General features: G+C 32.0%; 3 protein-coding genes across 4 annotated transcripts; 1 reads left to right on the forward strand and 2 right to left on the reverse strand.

Annotated features, from left to right (window-relative positions):
* Positions 1–1,901: 1,901 nt before the first annotated feature.
* On the reverse strand, positions 1,902–2,991 carry LOC140667585 (U11/U12 small nuclear ribonucleoprotein 35 kDa protein). Its single transcript, XM_072895668.1, has 4 exons — positions 2,910–2,991; positions 2,408–2,626; positions 2,108–2,321; positions 1,902–2,037 (listed from the first exon to the last, which is right to left on the reverse strand). Exons 1-4 carry the CDS (start codon positions 2,910–2,912, stop codon positions 1,931–1,933), a joined length of 543 nt encoding a protein of 180 aa, XP_072751769.1. The 5' UTR covers positions 2,913–2,991; the 3' UTR covers positions 1,902–1,930.
* Positions 2,992–6,942: 3,951 nt separating this feature from the next.
* LOC140667584 (uncharacterized) lies at positions 6,943–16,759 on the reverse strand. The gene is given in 8 exon segments (XM_072895667.1): positions 6,943–9,383; positions 9,385–9,661; positions 10,448–10,600; positions 11,308–11,507; positions 12,282–12,423; positions 12,514–12,717; positions 14,691–14,781; positions 16,490–16,759. Coding segments are annotated over 8 exon segments (2,181 nt in total). The 5' UTR covers positions 16,524–16,759; the 3' UTR covers positions 6,943–8,303.
* A 3,073-nt stretch (positions 16,760–19,832) lies between these two features.
* On the forward strand, positions 19,833–22,370 carry LOC140668011 (uncharacterized). Of its 2 annotated transcripts, none has more exons than XM_072896523.1 (5): positions 19,833–19,868; positions 20,251–20,500; positions 20,579–20,682; positions 20,800–21,137; positions 21,239–22,370. In XM_072896523.1, the coding sequence occupies exons 2-5, from the start codon at positions 20,321–20,323 to the stop codon at positions 21,679–21,681; spliced, it is 1,065 nt and encodes a 354-aa protein (XP_072752624.1). In that variant the 5' UTR covers positions 19,833–19,868; positions 20,251–20,320; the 3' UTR covers positions 21,682–22,370. The 2 variants fall into 2 exon arrangements, with proteins under 2 accessions (XP_072752624.1, XP_072752623.1); XM_072896522.1 differs by lacking the exon at positions 19,833–19,868 and adding an exon at positions 19,875–20,030 and having other exon boundaries at positions 21,239–22,369.
* The last annotated feature ends 1,119 nt before the right edge of the window (positions 22,371–23,489 follow it).

Raw genomic sequence — 23,489 nt, forward strand, 5'->3', positions numbered from 1 at the left:
CCAAAAGTAGGCCTGTGACGATGCACGCCCCCACTTTTCATATCACTATTGACAATGAGAAACTAGCGATACGATCCCTAATATACGCCCAAATCGCCCAGAGAATTTTCCTCTTCAATTCTCTATGATATCATGTATATGTATCTTCAATTTTCGTGAGACCTGAATTTCAGACCTTTCCATTCATACACGTGCCAATTAATGTACAAATTTTTATAACGCAGATGAAACTTGCAGAGTATAATTACACACTATTTTTTTTTTTTTTTTTTTTTTTCTTCTTAAACGAGCAACGAGATAAAAAGCTAAATTGAAAGCAGTTGTTTAATCTGATAAAAAATATTTTAATACAATTGCATAGATGTACAAAAGATATTCTTATAAATTAGCGGCAACATAATTCCAAAAAGTATCAACTGTCTATCCTCATTTTGTATTTTCAGAGATAAAAGAATAATGTATTACAAAAAAAAAAAAAAAAAAAAAACAACCATTGAGGAAACTGAGACAATCTCGTTTCGAGCGACGAAATAGGAGACGCGGTGAACAAATGTGGATCGACTGTCTCCGAGACCTTGAAGGGTGAAGGGCGCGATGAATATTGCTTAAATCGCGGGCGGAAACAGCTACGTCTACGTTATCAACACCGTCGTGGCTGCGCTAGAAATTTAAGCTCGGAATTATGCATACTGTCGAATCGGAGCGGTGTCTCCTTATATGGAGAGAGACGTGTGTGAGAGACGACGACGATGCGGTATAAAGTTGCCCGCGAATACGATTCCGTAGCGTATTGCTTTGAGTTTGAGATCATCTCTCGAAGATATAACGCGAAATCGCACGCTCAGATACACATGTCAATTTGACAATTCTTCCGCGAAAGTTATATCAACTATAAACATGTCGCAGAATGTCTTATCAATATTTGTCACGTTCAAGTAGAAAGAGTATAGATTGTATGCTAAGGAATACAATCCCGGGATTTCGGGATCTCGGCTATTTTTTTAGTTCCGATCATCCCCGGATTGTAAACTACTAATTCCGGAATTTCGGGATTTTTAAGAATCATCTATTTAAAATATTTTCTTATGAATTTAAAACAATTTTCACTTTTAATTATAAGTTGTGAATTTAGAATAATTTTTACTGACGTAATTAAACTATAAATAAAATTGTTTAAATATATTTCACATATAAATATTTGTAGACCTTTCATTCATAGATCCTTAACTTTAGATGCTCTTCTATTTTTGCGTTCTTATTTTCAAAAATCTAAATAATATATAAGTAATAGTTACTAGCAATTATGACAACTAATTATTAACGTAAGCAAATTTTATTTTTAAGATTATTTTTGTTTCAAAGACTTAAATTTCTAAAGTTTAAGATACAAACGCAAATGTTTAGTTTTGTTATATAATTATATAAATTATATAATTTATAAAAGAACCTTGAACAATATTAATATATATGCAAGTAATAATTGCTAGTTTAACAACAATTATAAAAACTATTTATATATAACCATATTTTTTATTTCTAAGTTTGTTTTTGTTTCAAACATTAATTTAAGTTTCTAAAGTTCAGAGAAACGTGTTTAATTTTATTATATAATATTAAAAATTTGATATAAATGACATACCTAAATTTTAAACAAAAAAATATTTTTTTTAATAAAAATTTTTTTAATCCCGAGATCCCGGAAAATTATTTTACACATCCCGAAATCTCGGGATCAAAGATGCAGTCCGGGATTGTATTCCCTAAGTGTATCGCATAAGTATATTGAAATATATGCTACCTCGAATGAAGAAAAAGTGTATTGAATATTTTACATTTACATATATAAATGTTTCATATTTTAAACATAAAATAGATAAAAAGATAGAAATAATGAGCGGAAATTATATAGCAAAAAAATATCAAAAACTATTTATTTCTTTGACTTTAAAATATTCGGTACAATCGGCCGTTTAAATGGTCTATCTCTTCCTCCGAATCTCAATTGCCCCGACTCTTTTTTGCCACCAAAACCACCTCCTAGAAATATTGAATAATTAAAACTTGCTATATGCCGTTATATACATATATTATACATCTTGCTGATTACCGAGTCTTCTTGGCTTCCATCCCTTCATAATACGACCACATTCATAATCCATAAATATTTTATATCCTTTTAACATTGCATCTGCAGCTCGTCTCAACACCCTTCTAGCTTCATCTTCGCTTTTCATTTCCACAAATCCATACCCTTGCGAGAGCCCAGTCACTACATCTAGTATGACTTTTGCAGAAATAACATCTCCATATTTGCTAAAAAACTAGACAAAAATAAATATAATTATACATCTGTATAAAATTTAATGCATAATAAAACTATTAAATATATACTTAATAAATATATTACCTCTTTTAGATCATATTTAGTGACATTAGAACCAAATCTAGCGACAAATATAGTTCTTTCTGGTTTAGACTCTAAATTATGTGGTGGCTCATAACGCATCGATAAGGCTCTACTAATAGCTTTGTCATGGGGCTCCGTATCTGTTCCATCAATACTACCTGCCTTTAAAGGATCATAGTCTTTAGCATAAGGGCTCCAATTCTGCAACGCACCTTCATCCTAAAACATGTGATCAATCGCACAAAAAATTATTTTAGAATAAATCATAAAATTATTATTTTTTTATTGATAATTTGAAATGAATTTTTTTTAATATGAATTATTAAATACGATTAAATAATTTAAATGTTATAGAGAATTATATATATTGTATATAACCTAGAAATATTTCCATCGCTAAATTCTTATGTATACACATGAGATTAAATATTAACATTGATACCAGTCGCGGTAAATTTATTCAGAATTTTATTGTCTTAATTGATGAAAAAGAAACACTCACCATATTAAGTATATTTAGAAAATCAAAAATATATGTAACGAAATAGATTGCATCTTTGACAGCTGACGGAAAACCTGAGAATGGCAATCTCGCAGTTTTTTTTCGTTTATCACTGCCACCTGCATTTAATAATATAAAATTACCTAGTTCAATTTTTTTTACCATTTACCGATAAAATCACTCGTTTGATGCATGTACCGACAATGGCAGCCTCGTCGGTGGTTTTTGTATACTCTGTGTCTATATATTATTGTATTTTTAAAAAATAATTCTTTAACATTTTCAATATATAGTTGTCGCAAAAATCTCCAAGAAAGAGAAATAATAATTAATAAATCTTAGGGAATTTCATTTATTATTCAAATATATAATTTATTATTGTTTATTAAATAAAAATTATGACATCAAACACAAGATGCGAATTCCAAAAGATACATATAAAATCTACATACATATAATATTATTCGTGTGTAATTTTTTTTTTCGAATAAATCTCAATAAATTGTATTAGTAAAATATAATTGCAAAAAATTCAAAATATTGCAAAATTTGTCTGGCTAACAAGTTAATTAATAACTATGTGGAATACTCATAAGTTTTCATTTAATAAAATCATCGAGCGCATTATATTGTGTAGTATATATATATATATATATATATATATATATATATATATATTATATACAGAGTTGGGAAACTTACTTTATAAAAGTAATTCATCGTTATAGTTACCGTTCTTTTTTTCGAAATGTAACTGATTGTTACTGTTACTCGTTACTAATTTTAAAAAATAACGAATCATTACAATTTTCGTTACTTTTTTTCAATACAAAACTTTACATAAAAATTTTTTTAATACAAGATTAAATTTTTACACTAAACACTCAAAATTTTTCAACATTATTTTACATTAAAGTAATCAAAATGATATAATTTTGTAATAGTGATATCGCTATTGATAGAAAGTGTGTAATAATTTTGATAATAATACATTATTTTAAATAAGAGAAACTTTTGAAAAAAAGTGTAAACAAGCTTTCTTAAACACTTTTAGATTCTGTAAACGTAAATAAGTTAATTTTCTTATTGTTAGTTTACTTTTAATAGATTTGTAAATATAGTCAAAATCGCTTTCTTCACGTCTCTTTAATTTTTTTATTTTAAAATTCCAACACGATACGATAATTTTTATAATATAAAATTCTTGACTAATCATTAAATTATTTGTCTACTTAAATGTTTTTTTTTTTTTTTTTACAAAGTAGAAAGATACTAGAAAGAGATTCCACTAATTTTTATGTGATATTGTATTTCAACACTTTTATCAATCTCAAAGTTCCAATTAGCGCATATGTGCAGCATATATGTCTACAGTATATGTTACATGTACTATAAAAATAAAATATAAAATGTGCGCATATGCATGAAACGAAAAATATCTATGTTTTTTTATTTGAAAATTATATTCGAAAAAAATATAATATATTCAAGTATATTTGAAAAAAATCCCAGACTGCACAGAAAAGTGAAAAGACATCTTAAAGATATTTAAAAGACAATAAGTTGTGTTTTAAACATTTTTTCAAGATACGTGCTGTCTGGAAAATAACGATAAATGTAACTGTTAATTTTGTTACTCGTTATGGAAGAATGTAATAAAATTACTTTTTTTATTACAAACAAAAATTTGTAACAGCGTTATCGTTATAGTTACCAAAAAAAGTAATGACGTTACCCAGGTTGCAAGCACACAATAATTTGACGTCAAAATATGCGGTCAGTTTGAACCAAATATGATGTGATGTAATGACGTAAAAATGACGGAAAAATGTTACAGATGACGACATTTCAAGACGTTAGAAAGACGTGACTTTATCACCATTTTAGACCTATATTAGTGACGTTTTAATGACATTTGATTATAAATCTATTCCTTTAGCGTAAACTCGTAAAAAATGAAAAATTTATTCACAAATATTGACGTCGTTAATGAAACTTTTCACTTTTCACGAGCTCACGCTAGAGGAAAAGATTCATGATCAAATGTCACGATCAAGTCCCAAGGTTATAGAGGAAATTCATGTTGGGACCCTGAGGTATAGAGAATTGTGAATATCAAAATTATAAACAAAATTGTTTTAATAATTTAAGATATTATAAAAAATTAAATGACTTTTTAGTTAAAAAAAATAGTAATACTTGGGCGATTTGTAATAATGACTTACGACTAAGAATCACGATATTATGACGTTTTTTTACAATATTATTAAGACGTCGCAAAAAAGACGTTTTTTAATTAGACATTTTATTTGGTCACGTGATGTCATTGAATCAGAAATGACCAGTTTTCGACGTCAAAATGACATGTGCTTGCTATCTGGATATAAATAACGCGTTACTTGCCAACTCTGTATATGTATATATATATATATATATATATATATATATCTGCACACTATGTATATCGTTATTCTTCTCTTTTTCAATTAAAAGAGATGACATATTACGTCAGAATCACGCTTACAAACATACATATACATCTATCATTGCTTTTATGGAATAAACATGTCGCTCATTTTCTTTTTTAGCCCCGTTATCGATTCTCCATTGAAAATCCGAGATAACATACGTGAAAAAAACATATATTATACACGAAATAATATACCATGCGTACAAACGTTATTATCAAGTAATGACGATCGATTGTTACCGATACTAAATCAAGTCGAAGTCTAGACGCGCGCCCATTCGTTTTAATGCCAAAATAGTATTAACAGCCTTAACCCAGCGTTTCTTAATGACATATCGCTTCAATCGATGTTTCTGAATTGGATTCTCCAGAGCGGCTGCCAGCCAACGATGCTCTATAAGCTTTTCCGCGGACGGTCTATTCCTACGGTGTAAGAAAAAAGAAAACTAGTCAATTTCTCGATTTATATATTCGTTACATTTCATTTGGGAATTTTTTCGGATAAAGTATGCAGATAAAAATCAATAATTTTTCTACGATGTGTTTGTATATCGTGATTTATATTAAATATAAAGTATATATCAACATAACAAATTGACACAAAGATATGTGCGCAGATATTGTGTTACTTCAACTCTCACGCGAATTTAGTGTATCATACTTGGTAAAAAATCTAAATTTAATTTATACTATATACATATATAATTCTCGTATTAATTAACATTATTACAATATACGGATGCATAGTGCTATTAATTATATAATAACAAGATAATGTATAAAATTCGGTACTTGAATGCTTGAAAATTTTTTGCTTCTAGAAAATAAATGTTAAAATTCAGATTTGATAAGAGAAGCTGTTGCGCTACTTTTATATTGTTAGAAGCATCATGATAGATTATTAGTTTGCAGGAAATCGAATCGTTTTGTAAGCATTTCGATGAAAAATATAAAGAGCTTATATCGATGCGTAAAAATATCGATTTGAGGGTGTGCCGATGGTGCATAATAGAAACTCTTACATGTTTTATTTTTTTTTTTTTTTTTAAATACCGATTACAAATTTTAACCGATTATAGATTTTATTAACGATTTATATGAGCTTTTCAATGTTGCCAACTCGTAAGCGCATTCATATATATTATCTATATTAGTGACACATATTAAACTTTCCGTTTGACGTATGAATCCATAAGGCCGTATCTGTTTCTAAAAGCGTACTCGAATACATTTAAATAAAAAAGAGAGTCTTGCAGTCGATGTTTCACGATGTTTTATATGCATATTAAAGTTTCATAACATAAAATGTCACAAAATAAAATACAAAAGTTTATTTCGTTGCTCGATCGTGTAAACAAATTTGCGAGAAATAGAGAGAGATGCGAGTCCAAGAGATTTAAATTATGATGCATAAACTTAGCGTTGAAAGCAAGACTAAAGTGTAAAGTCGAATGTTTCTCTGCTTTATATTATTCGCACATCATTATTTTTAATACATTTAAAAATCTCTCTCTCTCTCTCTCTCTCTCTCTCTTCTTGTATTTCTTCGCAATCTTCATAAAGCTTTCGTTTGTTCAGCCGTATTGAATTATGATAACAAAAACAGGGAATCGTGTAAAAATTTTGTTCTTATAAAATATATTGAAATAAAATTAGTTTTCTCGTATTTCACGACTCGCGTTTGATTCCTTGTGCGTCAGATATCATAATTCAATACATGTAATATATCAGTGACACGCACACATACGCACTTACATACATCATACACAAGGAGTCTTAAAAATTTATTTATTTAAACAAAAATTAACAAAACATGCTTGTTTTCGTCAAACTATTACTTGATATTTTTCAAGAATAAATACATTATAGTGAGTTAAAAAGAAAAGAATTTGTCAAATTAAACACCTAATCTTTTTAAATAAATTGTGTATAAAATTTATCGATATTTTTCTATGCTATCTTTATTTAATCGCAATATAAACTTTACTTATGTAAATTTCCGCAATTGTTGTTTAAAATTAAGATAAATAGAAATCGAAAGGAATATAAAAATTCAATAATTGTAAAATTAACTGTGAAATTTCAAAAATTGATTCCTTACCCAGGTAGCAAGCACATGTCATTTTGACGTCGAAAACTGGTCATTTCTGGTTCAATGATGACATCGCGTGACCAAATCATGTCTAATTTAAAACGTCTTTTTTGCGACGTCATAATGTCGTGATTCTTAAGTAATTATTATTAATCGCCCAAGTATTACTATTTTTTAATTAAAAAGTCATTTAATTTTTTATAACATCTTAAATTATTAAAGCAATTTTGTGTATAATTTTGATATTCACAATTCTCTATATCTCGAGGATCTAACACGAATTTTTTCTATAAAAAATACTGGGACTTGATCGTGACATTTGATTATGAATCTTTTCCTCTAGCGTGAGCTCGTGAAAGGTGAAAAGTTTCATTAACGAATTCGAAATATTTGTAAATGAATTTTTCATTTTTTACGAGTTTAGACTAGAGGAAAAGATTCATGATCAAATGTCATTAAAATACGTCACTAATAGGTCTAAAATGGTCACGGTTTTTTAACACGTCTGTTGAAATTATCGTGATCGGTCTGTGACGTTAGTCCGTCATTTTTACGTCATTACATCACGTCATCATATTTGGTTCCAACTGACGGGATATTTTGACGTGAAAATGTCGTGTGCTTGCTACCTGGATGTCGAGTCTCTCAATTGTTTGAGATTCGTTTACTTTCAGCTATATTATTGTTGCCCCAGGCATCATATTATATGTTTATGTTTAATTTAATTTCGAGTGCCAAACTATTTTAGCAGCTCGGAAACAAGGTTTACGACCCAAGAGAAAAGAAAATGATGCGATATTTATAAAAGACGAAACTCGGACAGGTACAACGCTCAACGGTATATCGACGGCGACATAGACGACGTGACATCGGGAGATTTGGCTTTTTGCTGCTTCGACTGAAAGTACTCGGCCAACGAATTCATCGTCTTCCTGGCGACCTTGTCGGCCGTACACCAATCCAGACTCACGGACTTCCTGCCGACGCCGCCGCCGCCGCTGCAGGGCGTCGCGGTGACATCCTCCCATTCACCCAACAGATGTAACAGCAGGTCTTTGGCGCTCCCAGGCTCGTCGAGGTTGAGATTCTTATGTAGATCCCGCAAATTCGATATCCTTGGTACGTCCCTACTAGTCTCGCCGAAGGATCGCTTCACGCGTGATCTTCGCCATGGAGGCGACAAGTCCATCTCCTTGTCATCGTTGTTGATGGAAGACGCGTGGAAAGATATTTTTCTGCCAATCGATTTCCCGCTAAACTTCTCCTCGACCGCTTTGCTGATGGTCGTTCGTTCGAAGGGATACTTTTGCTCCCGTTTGTGTCTCTCGGACATCTCACCATCGCTGATACTAGTTCTCCTCAGAGCTACATAGACATTTTCAGCATTCGTGGCGACGTCCTGTTTGTCGAAGCTACGGCTGCTACTGTGAAAGGTCGTCCCGTTGAGCTTTCGTTGTCGAGTGATGGTGGATAATTTTTCCGTGATCTCGTTAGTCTCTTTATCGTTGCCAGAGTTACCAGACACCGTCATCGTTACGTTGCTCTTCGAGTGCGCATCACGATTATTTGCGACGTCGGGCTTCTTGCAAGCCTGCACCTCCCTTACACGTCCGTTATCGTCCTCGTTTGCGCACGAACCCATGGCGACTAAACGCAAGTGTTCGGAAAGTTTGATAATCTCCTCAGCCAGGGCGATCTGGCTGGCAGGATCGCGACGGTTTCGCGCGGCTGTACCTTCGGAAGCTCTTCTTTCCAAAGACAGGCTGAAACTCGGCACCGACAACAGACGAGTGCAACAATTGTCTCTGATGGGCTCCACCTTTTCCGATTGCGTGCTGCTGCTGCGGAGACTGTCGCAGGGAGAGGGACTGTGACCACGTAGGGAGACGGAATTCGTCGTGGTCGAGAGATCGCGAATTTCTTGGCAACGCCGAGTGATAGGAATCGATCGTGTACGGACTGTCCGGATGTTCTCGCCAACGCTCGACAAATAGCCTGAGATTGTCCTTCGTCACGTCCAGCTCTTCTCCGCCGCTCTCACCACGGACCACACCTACGATAGGACGATTTTCGATAAAAGCCACCCGTTTGGCCGCCGCCAATCCCGCAACTTCCTTCTCGCTCCTGGTCTTATTCATTTTTCTCGCCAACCAGCGGTGCTCCCGACATTGCGCCGCCGTCATTCGCTTTCTGAAAGATTCGAAAGGCTCGTCGTGAGGAGGGTCGTGCTCTAGGTTCGATAGTACATTTCCCTTGACGCTTCACGCGTACAGACACATGTTCCGCGGTCCAAGAGCGAACAGTTAGGACGAGCAATGCGATGCGAAAAATGTCCAATGAAAATGGCCACGTTCGTATATCATGTGTCTAATGTGGGTGTGTGTGTCTGTATATATATATATATATATGTATGTGTATGTGTCCAAGTGCAAAATTCTCGAGAAATTAGCTAATCGACGAGTGGAACGTTATATGTCGATGTTAACTTCGCCGTTTGACATTTTCGGCGCTCTCGAGGCAATAAAGTCGTTGTCGAATGCAATGCCAGTGAAATAATAGCAGCTATATAACACCGGAACAACATACTTTCTGCTAGAGTTGGGTCAGGAATGCGATTGTATTTCATACGTTTAATTATAAAATAGAATCACTTTTCTATCTTTTCTTTAGCGACCGCTAAAGTCATATTTACCGATATTAATTACACGTGTTGATCCAAAAGTAGCTTTGCAATCAGATAATAATGAAAGCCAAGATTAGCCATGATAAACATAAATTGCTTATGAACCATACCACACACCCTCACAATGAATGAAAAAGGCTCGTTAAGCAGCGTAGCGTGAAGAAATTTATTTTCACAATAGCAATTTTTCGCAGCCACATGAGATGGAAATATGAAAAGGAAAGAGGAAAAAAAAAAAAAATATATATATATATATATATATAATTTTATGCACATCGCGAGAACATACTTACTCCTTGTCTTTCACCAGAAGGCATTTAATGAAATCTTTCGCATCCTCGGAAATCTCGGCAAAGGCTTCATGATCAAAATCATATTTCGCGATAGTGACGTTGGCCATTGTTTCTATATCCGTGTCACCCATAAACGGTGATAAACCAGACAACCTACAATGTATACAATATTTCCTACATTTTCAGAATTCACCTCCGATTCTTAGATGGAAACTTTCCTACTGTAATTATAATATGCCCCAGGTAGCGAGCACATGTCACTTTGACGTGTGGAAAACTGGTCGTTTCTGGCGTTCAATGACGTCACGTGACCAAATAATGTCTAATTTAAAACGTCTTAATGATGTTGTAAAAAAAACGTGATAATTTCGTGAGAATTTAAGTCATTATTACAAATCGCCCAAGTATTACGATTTTTTAACTAAAAACTCATTTAATTTTTTATAACATTTTAAATTATTAAAACAATTTTTTGTATAATTTTGATATTCACAATTCTCTATATCTCAGGGCCCTAACATGACGTTCCTCTATAATCTGGGACTTGATCGTGACATTTAATCATGAAGAATCTTTTCCTCTAGCGTGAACTCGTGAAAAGTTTCATTAGCGACGTCAATATTTGTGAATGAATTTTTCATTTTTTATTTGAGTGATCAAATGTCATTAAAACACGTCACTAACAGGTCTAAAATGGTCATAAAGTCACGTCTCGAAATGTCGTCATCGGTCTGTGACCGTAGTCCGTCATTTTTACGTCATTACATCACGTCATATTTGGTTCGACCTGAGCATATTTCGACGTGAAAATGTCATGTGCTTGCTACCTGGGTGCGCATGATAATATGACCCATACTTACAAGACGTAACAAATAACACCTATACTCCACATGTCGGTACCGAATCCAATGTGATCGAAGTTTACGACTTCCGGAGCAACGAATTCGGGTGTACCGAATAACACTTGCAACTTTTTATTTGGATCGTATTCTCTCGCTAAACCGAAATCTATGATTTTAATTCTATTACCTTCCTTCGTCAGGCACAGGATGTTCTCAGGCTGTATAATAACAAAAGTATAAATTTCAAATAATGGTTAATTGTAAAGAAGGGAGATTCTTTGATAAAATTGATAGATATAGCATAAATAATTACATATGCGAAAGAAAAAAATTAATGGAAATATTTTTACAAACAATACAACTGTGTGTCAGGTATGAATCTTTGTATACGCAGTAAAAAATAAAAAATGTTAATTTTGACATTTTTTGCACGTCCCACAAAGTCCACTCTAAATTTTAAGTTAAAATAACTCCGTTATTGTGTGTTACTTATTGACAAGTTAGAAATAACTAGTTAAGTAATTAAAAAAAACACAAAACTTTACATTTATTTTTGTTATTGTGACTTTAAAAGTGTGATGTAAAAATGACATAAAAATTAATTAAAAACTAGATGAAAGAGTAGTTACAACGACATGTAAGAAATGTTGATAGAACATTTTAAGGTTCATGATTAGATACTCGAAGATTTATTTCAACTTTTCTCAGAATGTTAAATTGATTCTTGAAACATGTTGATTGTTTGAAATGATTGTTAATGATGTATTAAAAGCACTGAAAATGATATTCTACTTCTAAAAGACATACGCAAAGTGTTAAGTTGTAAAGTCGACATATAAATATAACACACGAAAATGTTAAAATAAAAATAATAACGTGTATCAACCGTATGTTAATTTGACATTAAAGTAGTAATAATCGAGACGTGGGGTAAGGCAAGAAAATTTTAACGCTATATATTATGGACGCACAATTTCTTACTAATAACTTACTTTTAAATCGAGATGCAAGATTTTCTGGCTGTGCATAAATTCCATTCCCTCGCATATTTGACGCATAAAAACGGCGCAGCTGCGTTCCGTGAGTATGAAATCATCGTCTATCACTCTTTCAAAGAGCTCGCCGCCGTCGATCCTTCGATAATGAAAACTTTCAGTAATCAATAAAAGTACAGAAAAATCACGCACCTCTCTTTCACCTAATCTTTACGCCCGAGAAACGTACAATTCTAGAATAACATGTATCTGTTTCCCCGTATCAATGGCGTCGTACAGTTGAATCAATCTTGGATGCTGTAGGCGCCGCATGATCTCCACTTCCCTCTGCACTGCTCGTCTGTCCTCCTTCTTCGCAACGTTCACCACTTTTGCAGCCAGCATCAAGCCGCTCAATCTTTCCTTGCATCGATAAACGATGCCGAATTTTCCCCTAAAATACGAACGAAAGAAACAAAAAAACAGGTCACTCGAAAGCGTCCAAAGATTTTTTTATTTATAAGTATTTTGTAAGTATTACGTATTCTTAAAGCTTTTAAAAAGATTGGTAAATCTCGACGTAAGGTTCGTGTTATAATTTTTAGAACGCAGAATCCTTGAATAGCAGGAAGTTGCTCGTAAAAAATGATAAACACCTGCCAAAGTCGCTTGTATATCCCTGACGTCCCTGGCTAAGAGGGTGGTAGAATACAACATACTTGTCATGAAGCCAAGTCAGCATGTGAATCATTGAGTTAGCGCGTATCAAACTCAACGAATATCGAAGGAATTTGTCTCATTTTATATATATATATATATATTAATTATTAATACATACTTGGAAACTTATTGATTAAGACTTGCTTTTTTTCAAAGTCGCAGAGTAATTGAATTTTTGTCGCAGATTCGTTCCTCGATTATTACTTCATTAAATCTTTAATATTTCGCAAGTTTGACATTTAATCTCTAAGGTTGGGAAGTAACGCGTTACTTATTGTAACGCTGTTACCGTTACAGTTACTTTTTTTTTTGGTAACAAAGTGATAACGGCGTTAATATTTTTTTTTTTTTTTTTTTTTTTTTGTAACTGTAGCGGTAACGTAGTTACATTTTTTTAGTAACGGTAACGAATTTAACAGTTGCCTTTTATATCTAGAATCTATTTCCTATTTATGACATATTATATTTTCTATTTTCGTATATTCAATCTTCAATTATCAACAGATATTCATATTATAAATTTAAAATTATTATATTAAAGGTTTTAAACAAAATTATGAAAATACAAAAAATACGTCGCGTATAATAATTCAATGCAAACTAAAATTTTTTTATTTATACTTTGAGTGTTTAAAAATTTTTTCCTTATTATTTATGGTTTTACAAATTTAAAATAAAAAATTTAAAAAAATGTATTGACATTTTATTAATATTTTAATTATTAATTCTTGTAATAAAATATATTACAAAAGAGTATATTTTTTATTTAATTTTTAATCTTGTTTTAACATTAAAAAAAGTAACAAATAGTTACTTTTGATAATAAGTGACTTTCCTGTCCCTGCTCTAAACATGTGAGATATGATATCTTTAAAAATAGAAAGAAAGAAAAAGTAATTCCCGAAGAAAATTTGAAAACTCATATTTCGCGATTTCATGGGAAAATAAATTTTTCTGATTTTATTTTCTAAAGTAATCACAATTTATATTATTTATAGATCTGTGTGTACGGGACGTAAAAGGTAGAGAATTGTTTCATTGTCAAATAACATTCCAACGCCGGCGAGTCGGCCGAGTTCACCGGTGTCAAGAGCATCGAGGTACAACGTCCGTCCGATTTGACATACGTATAATACCATGACTCGGATGAGTGGAGAGAAACGAATTATTTATAGGTACACGGTAGGTTCTTGATCGCTCTTACGAGAATAAAACCATGCGTGCCATTCCTTATCAATTCGCACTGCATTCCACAGACGTGCACCTGTTGTATATGAGAGTGCGTACTATATGACAGCGACACACGCGACTTTCGTGAAACGGTATTCCGTTACTATCTCGTATGTGGAAACCGGCCAGACTTAAATATTTTCATCTAATGTAATGTATTAAATTCGAATATTGAATGAGAGAGCGCTTTGACATTATATAAGTCAAATGTTTGATTTAAATCTCACCATTTGATCCACCGGCTCGATCATTAATAAATATATTTTGATCCCAAGGTAAATTTATATTCTGAATAGTAAACTATTTTTCTAGACGATTTTCCAGATCAACTTGCAGTAAATTCTAGAGGCAAGAATCTCAAGGACTATCGATCACATCGAGAGATTAATTTGAGGTGATCGCGCGTGATCGACACGTCGTTGGCACGACGCATCGACGTCTATATTCATCCGTTGATCGACCAATTTAATCACTCACCTCCCGAGCTCCGCCTGGATGTCATAATCATCCTTGAACTCGACTCCTCGACGTATCGTCACATCTCGATAGGGAAAGCTCGGCTCGATCTCTGAAAACAATCTCAAGTACAACAATCGTATACATTAAGAAGGGGTGGAAGGGTGGTAAAAAGGCGCGGAATCACGTGAATTTTAGAAATATCCAGCTCATTTTCTTCCGCACTTTTGGCGCCAACTTTTATTTCAATAAGTCGTGCGATTTAATATCTCCTCTTTTTATCAATTTTTTTTATCATTTCTTTCACTCAAAAAAAGATTTTGCTAATGTAGAGAGATTTCTAGATGTCTCAATTCAAATTTATCGCTACCTTTTCTATCTGTTGGAATATTGTTTGCCACGTATAGAATTTATAGCAGCGATATTCTAGCAATCCCAGGTAGAACATGAAACTCATGATAATATCATTATGACGTCATCATAATTTTATTTATCACTTAAAAGTTACCTAAACAAAAATGATTAAAAAATAAGTTAAAGATGACAAAAAGAATCATAAATTTTTAAGTTTAATAATCGCATATATAATTTTAAAAAGATTATGTTGGTTAAATATAATTAAAATATACATGAAGAATTAAATAAACAAGTAATTGCGTAATATATATAAAAAATGATATTATAATATCAAAAATAAGTCACCAAAACATTGCCAAAAGTGTATCAAATAATATCATTATGATTTTTCTAAAATGACTTTTAGGTGACGTCATAATGATGTCATTATGAGTTTCATGTTCTACCTGGGATCTGGGATACCTCTCTAGAAAATTTAGATCCCATTGCCAAATATTAATCACAAATATAATTGTCCTTGACAATAGACCTTAAAGATAGGAATCAAATTGATTAAATGCAAAATATATGCAGTATATCACAGTATTTGCTAATAATTTATCTGTTTCGGTTAATTTTTTACACCTAGAAAATTTTTGTCCAAATTTTGTCAAGTTACAAGATCATTTTTTTTCAATGTTATATATTTTTAAATATCGCACGTGCTGTTTTGACACCTATCCTTCCCTGATTCTTTGTAGAAATTAATTAAAGATGCTTAATATAATTTCGAAGAAATTAATTTCCCAAATTTCCATGTTAAAAACACGCGAAAATAGCTCCTGTGTGTTTATCCGAGGCAACGGAGATGCCGTGTGATCCCCGTATGCATTAATCTATGTTACCAGAATTGAACATTGAATGTATCGATTTGAATCGGGCAGCAGTCCATAAACCGTGACAGCGACATGATCATCAACGCCACGATTAATGAACGGAACGCGCGTACATACAGGGTGTCCGCTAATTACCGCCCCACCTCTCTAGGGCAGATAGAGCAGGTCAAACTGAACATAAAAGTCCTCTACCATTTTGCGATTTGCGCAATAATTATTAAAATATTAATTAAAAACGCAGAGCGTATGAGCGCGCGCCGTATATAGCACTCAGCATATGCTGAGCTTTTTTAATTAACAGTTTAATCATTATTGCGCAAATCGCAAAATGATAGAGGACTTTTTTTATGTTCAGTTTGACCTGTCCTATCTGCCCTAGAGAGGTGGGACGGTAATTACCAGACACCCTGTATATGTTAATGAGATTATCGCTGGCTGAATGATTCGCGCCATTCTACTTTAGTGCGCGCACCCTCGGTCGCGCTTCTCCGTACAAAACGCACTTGCCGCCTGTTTCTTCACCGGCATTAAGTCCTCCAAGTCTTTTTGCGACGGAAATTTCGTCTCATCGTTTCCTCATTCCCTTACCTCCCACTGGATCCGACTCGTCCACGCGGATCATGTTCCTCGAGCGACCTCGCGACCAATCGTCGCCGCCTGCTTTCCGGGGGAGCAGAAAAGAAAAGAAGCGGTGATCTCCCTCCGCGAGGAAGGATCGCGAAGGGAATTTCGGGGCGCGGATCTCTCGCACTCGCGCTTGCCTTCTCGATCGCGATCTATCCCGATTCACGGGCGATTATGGACTATCCTCGGCGCGGCTCTCGTGTCACACGGGCCGAGAAACGGGTGTCTCTTCTCTTCTTCCCCGGCTGGGACGGATTTAGATTTTCGGCAGACACGCCGCGGGTTCTCCTGGTTGATCACGTGGTTCTCGACAATCTCGAGATGGTGGGGTAAAATAGCTGGCTCTCTCTCTCTCTCTCTCTCTCTTGTTGCCCGCGATATACCCATTATTCTCTCCATTGTAACATATGCAATGATCCTCAAATCTCAGCTGTCGAGAAAACTTATGTGAAGATATAATTATCAATATTTAATAGAAACATCCCAGGTAGCAAGCACACGTGACATTTTGACGTTAAAATATGATTAGTTCGAACTAAATATGACGTAAAAATGTCACACACCGATGACGACATTTCAAGACGTGATTTTATGATCATTTTAGACCTATTAGTGACGTTTTAATGACATTTGATCATGAATCTTTTCCTCTAGCGTGAATTCGTGAAAAAAATGAAAAATTCATTCACAAATATTGAATTTGTTAATGAAACTTTTCACTTTTCACGAGTTCACGCTAGAGGAAAAGATTCATGATCAAATGTCACGATCAAGTCCCAGGTTATAGAGGAAATTCATGTTAGGGCCCTGAGATATAGAGAATTGTGAATATCAAAATTATACACAAAATTGCTTTAATAATTTAAGATGTTATAAAAAATTAAACGAGTTTTTAGTTAAAAAATAGTAATACTTGGGCGATTTGTAATAATGACTTAAGAATCGTGATATTATGAAGTTTGTTTACAACATTATTAAGACGTCGCAAAAAAGACGTTTTAAATTAGACGTCATTGAACCGGAAATGACCAGTTTTCGACGTCAAAATGACATGTGCTTGTTACCTGGGATGTACGTCGAGAGTCGCGTGTCGCATCTTGAGAAAATACACAATTGCAACAAATAAATTTTTTATACAGCGAAATTTAATTTGATTTTTAACTTTAATGTCTATAGGATACGCTCGAAATACAACGCAATCGCCTATCATTTATTATTAATCTGTACAATCTAATAATATTTTAACTTTATATATATATATATATATATATATCATACCAACAGTTGTTTCAATCAGAAAATTATCTCTTTTTATTAATTATCAGCGAACGCACAATTTTATTTGATTGCAATAAAACACCCTGATAGTTCGATTTCAGATTTTATTATATAAATTTTATTTGTCGAATATAATCTAGAGTATATTTTTAGAGTAATATCTAATTTTTTGAAAGTCTATACACAGTAAAAAATTGTGCGTTCATATGTTAAAATTTTCTTGTGTTATTACGTTTCGATTACTACTTCGATGTAAAATTAGCATACAGTCGATATGTTATTATTTTTATAGCACTTTCATATATTACATTTATGTCAACTTTATAACTTAATATTTTGTTAGAAATGGAATATTATTTGAGTGCTTTTATCACATCATTAACAATCATTTCGAACAATCCACGTGTTTCAAAATCAATTTAACGTTCTAAGCAAAGTTAAAATATAGCTCTTTCATATAGTTTTTAATTAATTTGTATGTTATTTTTACATCACACTTAAAGTTACAATAACAAAAATAAATGTAAATAAGTGTTGTGTCAATTACTTAACATTTCCAATTTGTCAATAAGTAACACACAATAAAGAAGTTGTTTTAACTTAAAATTTAGAGTGGACTTTCTGGGACGTGCAAAAAATGTTAAAATTAACATTTTATTTTGTACTGTGTAATATATATTTTGTGAAAGTTAAATAGAAGAAATAGAAAAAAAATCTTATAATAAACAACATGCATCAGTTACGACAATACTCTAATTTAATTTTTGTGACGTCGAAATGAGAATAAACTCGATAAACATGTTATCATGACAGATGAAGCATGTAGGAAAATTTTCCATACAATTTCACAATTTGATCGTTCGTATCTGATAAATATTAAGGAAAATGTTCTTTTACAAAACATTAACAAGACACGCAAGGCACACATGCTTGGCCCAATTACAATCGTGCTCTTTAGCAACCTGAATTCCAGCAAGCGCATGTAGCATTCCAATTAGCTTTAACACACCAAAATGTATGTACATGCATCGTACGTGGCTTACATATCACGCAAAAATAGATATCTGTTAGGATCAAGTAAACTCACTAATCTCTAAAGTTGAAGTCTGAATATAAAAGCAGAAAAGCATATTTTTTGTGCACGCTTATTTAATTATGTTTATGCCTCACGCATATTAAAAATGTATGCTACTAATCTTACTCTGGTCCTGCTTGCCAGGATACGGATTATAAATATTAGATAGATCTCCCAGGTAGCAAGCACATGTCATTTTGACATCGAAAACCGGTCATTTCTGATTCAATGACGTGACCAAATAATGTCTAATTTAAAACGTCTTTTTTGCGACGTCTTAATGATGTTGTAAAAAAACGTCATAATATCGTGATTCTTAAGTCATTATTATAAATCGCCCAAGTATTATTATTTTTTCACTAAAAAGTCATTTAATTTTTTATAACATCTTAAATTATTAAAACAATTTTTTGTATAATTTTGATGTCACAATTCTCTATATCTCAAAGGCCTAACACGAATTTTTTTCTATAATCTAGGACTTGATCGTGACATTTTATCATGAATCTTTTCCTCTCGAACTGACCATATTTTGACATCAAAAATGTCGTGTGCTTGCTATACCTGGGCTGTTGCCTTGAAATGGACTAGAATAAATGAAGTGAAATAATAAAAGATAGATCGATGGTAAATTAAATTAATTTATTAAATCAATAAAATAATTAATAAATTAAATCAAATTATTTTTAAGTTTTTTATTACACATGCGTATTGTAAGAGTAAAAGAAAATTAAAACATAATAATTAAAATAAAAAGAGACTAATAGAAAGCATTTTTTCTAATTAATAAATTTCACCTTAATTTATTTAATAAAGAATATGCTAGTAATTTTATTAAACATAATATTCTTCTAACGCGTTCATTCTATCTTAATTTTTAGAATTCACCATTCTTTACGCAATGGAATTAACTCATAAATAAAGTACGCATGCGCAAACTGATTCATTAGTAAGAATACCACGTGGTTCGTAGTATAGTAGTTCATCCGAGTACGTCTAACCTTATATCATCCCCGCATTTTTCCTTTTTTTTTTTGTCAATGATTTTTATTAAATAAATATAATAAGAATTTTTATTATTACATTCTCTTGTTTTATATACTAATATATATATATAATATATATATGTAAATCAGACTTCGTCAGGATTATGTAAGAAAGTGAATTTTTTTATATAATTATTTGAGATAACCTTAAGCATGGAATAAGTTTAAATACATATGCTTGAAATTATTCTATCATTTTTTATGCAAGTTAACAAAATTGACTGGTTTATTGTATTTGATTATTAAAGCAGTTTTTTTTCAATTAAAAAAATTTTTAAATAATTTTTTGGAATTTTAACTTATATCTGCACATGATTATGTTACAGATTATACGTCTTATTTAAATTGTTTCAAAATAAAGATCGCTATTTAAAAGAATGCTCAAACAACATTAAAATGGGTTACACAGGAGATCAGGATAGCGATAGTGTTGCGTCTGATCTTCAGGATAAACAGGATATTTCCATCGAAAACAAACAGGACAAGAAGAAGTACAAATGTACTTATGCCGAATGTCATGCTGTATTCTTGCGACCTTCTAGATTGCAAAGACACATACGATCTCATACTGGAGAGGTACCGATTATAGATATTAAATCAGAATAATTAACTGTACAAAGGTAATATTTTACGACTGGTTTTTTTACTTAACAGAGACCTTATAAATGTGATCATCCAGAGTGTACAAAATCATATACCAATTCTAGTCATTTGAAAAGACACTTGGAAACACATAATGCCATGAAGAAAGTATATCAGTACGTACATCAATATATCAACTTGTATTACGATTCAACTTATATGTTATTCTTAATAAAATGCATTTATATTTTATTCCTTAAATGACGCTTAATATGGCTTTCTGTTAAATTTAGATGTCCAGAATGTTCAATGTCAATCAGTAATCTTCACAATTTGAAACGTCATTATAAGAAGATGCATAGCAAGGATAAAAAAAATTGCTGCAAAGAATGCGGTGAAAGTTTCAATAAGAAGCATCAGTTAACTGAACATCTAACTGTACATTTTGGACCTGTGATTTATAAGTGTGATAAGTGTGCCAAAAGTTTCACAAATATTAATAGATTTAAACGGCACGGAAAGGCACATGAAAAAGATCCCAAACGTTATCCATGTCCAGTGCACGAATGTTCGGAGGTGTTTGATAAATGGCTACTTTTATGTGCACATAGAAAAGCTGAACATGTAACAAGTACGAGAAACAATATTACAGAGATATAAATTAAATATATAATTTAGCAAAATGTAATGAATTTTAACACAAAAATCTTTATATATTAACTTTTGTTTCAGATTATAAATGCAACAGTTGCGACAAGGTCTTTTTAAATAAATCTAGATTAAGAATACACTCCAGAATACATTCTGAAAACAGATTGATTTTATCATGCTCACATGACAATTGTGATAAGACTTATTTATTCAAGTTCAATTTGGAGCAACATATAAGAATTAAGCATCTTGGAGAAAAATTTTACTGTGACACATGTTCTGCGGGTCTTACGACAAAAAAGAAATTGATAGAACATATTCAACGTCGTCATGGACCTAAGAAGGAAAAAAAAAAGAGATTACATAAAGTAGAGCAGAAAAAGAGAAAAGATGCTGGTATACCAAAGAAGAGTGTGCTATCTGGATTAATCGGAGTAAATTTGCCTTATAGTTTAGAAAAGATGGTGATGGAACGAGATACAATTATAACAAATGATAACAATGATCATAGTGAAAACATCTAGGAAAATTTGTTTTTGCCCATATCGTAATTACATTAACAGTAGACATTTGATTTGTATTTGATATTGATTTATTTTATACTGACTCAATATAGATTTAATAATATTTCATAGTACAAAATTAGACAATATTAATAGATTAATGTAAAATGTACTATAAATATAAAGTCACTATTAAAATCATTTTAAGATAATAAAACAATAAATAATTTGCGCGACAAATTAAATTTTCAGGATACAAACATCGAATTATTTTTATTATATTCTCCAGTTATTTTCTTCGAAATTTGAATTTCTGTACTATTGCCATAGATATATAAAATACATAGATGGAGCATTAGCTGTCGATAGAGCAAAAGGAAATTTTAAGCTGGATCTACAATAGATGTAAATAGGTCTTAAGCCGTAAGAAATTAGCCAATCACATTCCATTATTCTTCTCATATTCAATTGTAATTGGTCAATTCCTCACAGCTTAAGGCTTACTACATCTATTGTAAATCCGACCTAAAGGTAGATCTTGTTCGATTCTCTTCGAATATAGACTAGGATTATGCACTTGTGATTGGTAGATAATGTTCCGAGTTAAAAATCTTCTCGTTTATCTATAATCTTTCACATATATATCATCTTATCGAAGAAAATTAAACTTTTATATTTTCCATTTTACCGAAATTGAAAATGGATTAATGAAATTTTTGCGATTAAAATATATGACACTAAATATGATACAATTCGGATAATTTTCTCTCATTTCAATGAATAATTTTTAATAAATATATAATTATAATTTTGATTACAATTAAAAATTGTATAAAAATCTTATAAAAACTCATAATTTATTTTTCAATATTTTTCAATTCATGTAAATTATATTGTTATAGTTATATAAATTATTAATAAGATGTTTACATTTATAGAGATAGGGAAAAATTTTCGATGTTGGAATCGCCGCGTAGGAGCGAGAACGATATAGTTACGATGAAAGAGAAAATAATATTTATTTAATGTAATATGAATGTAAATTTTTATATCATAGATTTAGTAAACGTATATTTATGCGCAGTAAATCTCTCTACATATTTTTTAATATTAATTTAATATAATATACGTCTAAAACGATTCAACAATGCTACGTTATTATTTTATTTACGTATTTTGGAATCGTTTTTAGACGTATTTTAACACGTTATAAGATTTATCGTAATATTATCGCGTAATATTATCGCGAGAAACGTTGACGGCGCACTCGACCTCGAGATGATCGGACGCGAGACGCACGTGCCGGCGCCGGAGTAAAAACACGTGCGCACACTGACAGTACGCCCGCCCGACTGGTAGTGAATGACTCTTGCGGCTGTCATGGATCACTTACGCAGCGCTCTCTCACTCCGCAACGCGTGACGTCAAGAAGAAGGTATGCGAATAATAAGCATGTTTTTCTCTCTTTCTCTCTCTCTCTCTCTCTCTCGCGCTAAACAATAACAAATACGCACTGTACTATGTGATAAAATTTGACACGTTAAAATATTACATCAAAAAGTGATTGTAAAATACATGTAAAATTCTTTAATTAAAATGATATTATTATTCGATACATTTCCGCGCATATATGAAACGCGATTACGAAATACAATTGTATAAAGTGCTTTAATCAAAGCAATCTTACAACTTGCCGCATAACAGGTGTACAACGATTTTATTTCTTTATTATATTCATTATAATAAATACATTGTAATGAAAATTATGTCAATAATTTTAATGATTATTTATGCAAAATAAAACTTTCTACTATAGGCATACGCATATT

The sequence above is a fragment of the Anoplolepis gracilipes genome, chromosome 7 (assembly GCF_047496725.1).
Source record: "Anoplolepis gracilipes chromosome 7, ASM4749672v1, whole genome shotgun sequence".
NCBI lineage: Eukaryota > Metazoa > Arthropoda > Insecta > Hymenoptera > Formicidae > Anoplolepis > Anoplolepis gracilipes.

Bases quoted from the DNA above. Each gene is read 5' to 3' on its own strand.
- LOC140667585 (XM_072895668.1), bottom strand. The intron at 2,322-2,407 runs GTAATATATTTA...ATTTTTGTCTAG, and splicing joins CTAAATATGATCTAAAAGAG to TTTTTTAGCAAATATGGAGA. The intron at 2,038-2,107 runs GTAATCAGCAAG...CAATATTTCTAG, and splicing joins ATGGAAGCCAAGAAGACTCG to GAGGTGGTTTTGGTGGCAAA.
- LOC140668011 (XM_072896523.1), top strand. From the start codon at position 20,321: ATGGGTTACACAGGAGATCAGGATAGCGATAGTGTTGCGTCTGATCTT. The intron at 20,501-20,578 runs GTACCGATTATA...TTTACTTAACAG, and splicing joins TACGATCTCATACTGGAGAG to AGACCTTATAAATGTGATCA. The intron at 21,138-21,238 runs GTACGAGAAACA...CTTTTGTTTCAG, and splicing joins AAAAGCTGAACATGTAACAA to ATTATAAATGCAACAGTTGC.